Here is a 5,004-nt window from a genome sequence, read left to right as displayed (position 1 = left end):
GGTCCCAGCTACTTGGGCGGCTGAGGCAGGAGACTCGCTTGAACCCAGGAGTTGGAGGTTGCTGTGAGCTGTGATGCCATGGCACTCTGCCCAGGGGGATAGCTTGAGGCTCTGCCTCAAAAAAAAAGAAAAAATAAATAAATAAATAAATAAATAAGACTTCCCTGAGTACTAGAGATGAAATCCCAGCCAGGGTCTGCTGTTAATCCAGAGGACTATAACAAGAATGCACATTCAGCCAACATCTTTTATCTCAAAAGAATTCAAACTATACATGAGATTTTCTAAATAACTAGGAAAAGCATTTAATATTCATTTCAGTTATTGCGAAGAATAACATACAGCGCCTCAGTGCCCGTACTCAGTGGTTAGGGCACTGGCCACATGCACTGGAGCTGGCAGGTTCAAACCTGGCCCAGCTAAACAACAATGACAACAGTAACAAATAGCTGGGCTTTGTGGTGGGCGCCTGTAGTCCCAGCTACTTGGGAGGCTAAGGCAAGAGAATCGCTTAAGCCCAAGAGTTCGAGGTCACTCTACCAAGGGTGACATAGTTAAGATTCTGTCTCCAGGGCGGCACCTGTGGCTTAGTGGGGAGGACTCCAGCACCATAGACTGAGAGTGGCAGGTTTGAACCCAGCCGTGGCCAAACTGCAACAAAAAAATAGCCAGGCATTGTGGTGGGCACCTGAGGCAAAAGAATCACCTAAGCTCAGGAGGTGGAGGTTGCTGTGAGCTGTGTGATGCCACGGCACTCTACTGAGGGCGATAAAGTAAGACTGTCTCTACAAAAAAAAAAAAGACTAACACATACAAAGCAAACTGTATTCTTTCTAACCCAAAGAGAACAATTCAAACCACATGACTTAGAATAATGGTTGGCAGAATTCCACCTCTGAAGAGCCTACAGAGGTGTCATTACTCCATTAGTGATAATGGCTATTGATCTAGCCTCCTAGAAGAGCCAGTAGGAAAAACTGGTATATTTAAAACAGTAAGCATTTTAAAGTCTACTGATTCCACCAGGAAGGTTTATATATATATATATACACACATATATACAATGATTGCCCTTTGCCACCCATGTCTGCCCCTCACTCAGTTAAATTGCTTAACCCAGTAACTTCAACAAATTTAGTAGTCCAGAACCTTTTTCTGCCCCCTGAGGCAAGTACCAGTAGCCTACTTAGACTATTAACTTCTCAAGAGGCTTTTAAAAGCCAAAGGACAAACCAGTATTGTTTAACAAATAGGAAACAGGTAGGTATTCACTCTCTCCTTAAATACGAGACTAAACATCTGTCTTTAAAAGACCTAACTTTCTCATTAGTATAGTGGAGAGTCAAGAAACAAAAGTAAAATAAACTTTAAAAGAAAGACCTAACTTTCCTCTTTCCTCATTTTCAAAATACTGCATTAATATATTATTTCTACTCTAGTCACCTACATGCAACTATCACTTTCCACAGATCCCAACAGTGCCATTACTAGGATAATTTCCTTAAGTGCAAATAATTGGGTTTTTTTGTTTGTTTGTTTTGTAGAGACAGAGTCTCTTTATCGCCCTTGGTAGAGTGCCGTGACATCACAGCTCACAGCAACCTCCAACTCCTGGGCTTAAGCAATTCTCTTGCCTCAGCCTCCCAAGTAGCTGTGACTACAGGTGCCCACCACCCACCACAACGCCCAGCTATTTTTTGGTTGCAGTTCGGCCAGGGCCAGGTTTAAACCCGCCATCCTCAGTATATGGGGCTGGCACCCTACTCACTGAGCCACAGGCGCCACCCAGCAAATAATTGTTAATCTTTCTAGCGTCAGAATAAAATTTCACCCTTAATCGAGAGCTCACCTGAGTAATAAAACTGAATTTTCTCTTTGTACTTTCTAAATTCTCCATAATGACTTTTATAAACGAGGAAATAGTTAAAATAGTTTCCATTTTGGAGAACCTATTATACAATATTCTTTATTCTAATATTCTAATCCCCACAACCTTTTCAAGTAGTTACTGTGCCATATTATAGATGAGGAAAATAAGGGTTAGAGGGAAGTCTATTTCCTTAAAGTCACAGTAAACAGGGCCTTCATTTTACAAAATGTTCTTTTCTCCATACTCTGTCAAGAGGCAGAAGAACAAATATAGTAAAAGACAACCTTCCCAAATCCCAGCCTAAAATGTTCTGTAACAGGCTCTCATTTCCTAACAGTAACTGAAAATGACCCAGTAGGAAGTCATAATTTTTTAAAAATGTCTATTAAAACCTGCCAAGTAATTATTTGCAATAAACTCAAGTATACATCCTATCCTTGCACTATGATCATAAAACATACCCTTGTTTAAAATCTCTATTTTTATTCCATCATTGTCCAATATTTTAAATAAGTGAGATGAATGTTTGAAAATATGAAAGCATCTTATAAACTTCTGTGAGAAAACTGCAAATAGGAAAGTGAATAAAGCCCATCTAAAGGTCACCGATATGTTTATCTAAGAGTAAATGAAATTTGTTCTTTTTTGACCAATTCCTATCTGGTAGAAGATGAAGTGTTCAATTCCACCTGGCTTATCCGCTAATTTCTGCATTACCTTGGACAAATGCCACTTGCATACTCCCTACCAGCCCTTAGGTGCATTGCAGCCTCTGTGTCATTGTGTGTGACATCACTGGGTTGCTATGGATATAGGTGCGAGGTCACTGGCCTTCCTGTAGAACTAGAAATGTGGAAAAATTAGAAGGGTCTAAATAACACAAACTAAAGATATTTCCAATATCGGTATCTATTCAAAGTTCAACTTACATCATTTGAGCATTACAGTGTAAGATAGCAACTGTGGCCACATAGTAATACAGCAGTATTCCCAATTTCAGAACCATTTCTCTTACGAAGAAAACCTTTCTTTTGTTAATCTAACTGATTTAAATATAAAGGCATTAGGAATACCATCTTTTGAGAACTAGCAAAGTTATTCAAGAATTGATCTGTAATACCCATAGTGCTTCATTTAAAAGATTTAACAGGCAAGGTACACTCTTGCATCCACTTCACACTGGGGATGCATTTTAAAACCTTTGTTACGTAAGGCAGGATGTTAAATATTAAAATAGTGGCAGAGATAATCATTAATTTTTCCACCTTTCATTTAATAATGTTCAATACCCCCCCCCCAAATATTAAACTGGTTGACAGCGGGTTAGATAAATGTAGTGTACTGACAAAATGGTGCAACACGGGGAGAAATCTGCATCCCCAACAAAATGCGACAACTGGAGATCAGTATTCGTTTTTCATCAGCATGATGATTCGCTAGCTTTTTAAAAAAATATGATAGATCTAACAAAACAAATTTTTAAAAAAGACTTTTTCCCCTTTAGAATAACTCCTCCCAGCCTCCACCCAGTCTAGCCTCTCTGCAATATGACAAATGCAGAATCTTCTGGAATGACTTGAGACTGCCTCCCACCATCGCTTTGTTTGCAATATCAGATCAGACAGAATATTTTTTCAACTTATAGGAATTACAACAGACGCGTGCCTGTATTCAAAAAAGACACAGTATATATGTCACAAATTAAACCAGTCAGCTAGATTCACAACCTTTATTTTAAAGGCAATACATACCCGTTTCAATACAAAAGCATTAAGAAAAATGGAGATGACACGTTGAGATCAATGAAAACGCTATCGAGTCAAACCTTCCCCCTTCCTAAAAGCCAGAAGACTCGCTTTGGGGAATGGATAAAGAGAAGCCTTTTGTTAGGAAAAACGTGAGCATGAAGGTTTCAATTTTGCACCATTAAGCCCAGGTTTTCAGAACCCACATTTTTCCTAAGGAGGTTCTAAAAGATCTGTCAGAAGAGACAGAGGGGAAGATTTGGGGGTGGGGGTAGGTGTGGAAAACCGGGAGACCTGCTGAGTGAATGGGAAAGGCGCCGCCCAGACACCAGGGAGAGAAAGAGGAACCGCATCCATGCGGTCCCCCGCCCCCACGCCTAGGCTGGGAGGAGGGGAAGTGGGGCACAAAGGATGCGCACGGCCCCCACTCAAGTTCCCTACAGACCGGGAGACAGTGGGGCCAGATATCCCGCTCCAAGGCCCAGCCCAGCAAGACCCCGCCCCAGCCCAAGCCCGCGGAAGACCTCGCGGACGCTGGAAAGGGATTACGCGTCACAACCTGGGTCCCCATTGCTATCAGGACCCTCCCCAGTCCCTCGCTGAGAGAGACTGGGGCGACCACCCTGCAGTCGCCTACAGGCGAGTAGCCCCTGGGGTTACAGGCCAATGACTGCGTCTCTGGAGAGAATAGGGAGAGGTGGGGGGAGGGGAAAAGACACTCACGTTCTTCATGGCCGCGGCCATGTCGTCGTAGCGCTCCGCCTGCTCGGCCAGCCGGGCTTTCTGCACCAGTTGCTCGCGGTCCACCATCTTCGTGGGCTGCGTCGGGCCAGAGAAGGGGACTGCAGCGGCTTGGAGAGCTGCTTCGGCGCGGCTGGAGTCCCTGTGCCGAAGGGACAGACCCACGAAGCGAGCGACCAAAGCGACAACAGCGGCGAGGAGGAAGAGGCTGGAGCTGCGACCGCGGGACCGGGCGCAAGACGGCTGCGGGTGCTGTGCGTGCCGCGGGCGGACAACCCCCTGCAGCCCCGCCCACGCCGCGTGACGCGCCAGGCCCCGCCCTCGCGCCCCGCCCAGGCCCCGCCCGGGTACGAGCTTCTGCTTCTCAACGCGGGTCGCCCCTGCTAGCTTCTGAGCGTATGCTCACTTTCCCTAGTGTCCCCCAACACTCCCCTTTATTTACTTCACCCCTGTCCCTTCGCCCCAGCTTCTCCAGACACCCCTCTGCCCTTCCCCCTCAGACCTCCGCCCTGCCAGACCTCCGGCGCGTGGGCCCCTGGGAATAGTAGTTCGTCCTGCGGTGAGCTGACACGTTGAAGAGACCAAGGACAAAGGGGCGGTCAGGACTACAGCTCCCAGCGGACTTAGCACGCAGGCGCAGGAGGGATG

The 5,004-nt window shown here is 45.3% G+C and overlaps 1 protein-coding gene across 1 annotated transcript in view; it reads right to left on the bottom strand.

Annotated features, from left to right (window-relative positions):
- Positions 1–4,656, bottom strand: part of YWHAG (tyrosine 3-monooxygenase/tryptophan 5-monooxygenase activation protein gamma) — a 40,745-nt gene extending 36,089 nt beyond the window's left edge. The window contains exon 1 of the mRNA XM_003794183.2: positions 4,339–4,656. Within this exon, the coding sequence (XP_003794231.1) occupies positions 4,339–4,425 (87 nt within the window). The 5' untranslated portion in view covers positions 4,426–4,656. The remainder of the gene's footprint in view (positions 1–4,338) is intronic.
- Between the last annotated feature and the right edge of the window lie 348 nt (positions 4,657–5,004).

This window comes from Otolemur garnettii, unplaced genomic scaffold (assembly GCF_000181295.1).
Source record: "Otolemur garnettii isolate 467f Iridium unplaced genomic scaffold, OtoGar3 scaffold00077, whole genome shotgun sequence".
Taxonomy (NCBI): Eukaryota; Metazoa; Chordata; class Mammalia; order Primates; family Galagidae; genus Otolemur; species Otolemur garnettii.
The sequence above is the reverse complement of the archived record's forward strand: the minus strand, read 5'-3'. Positions and strand labels throughout refer to the sequence as shown.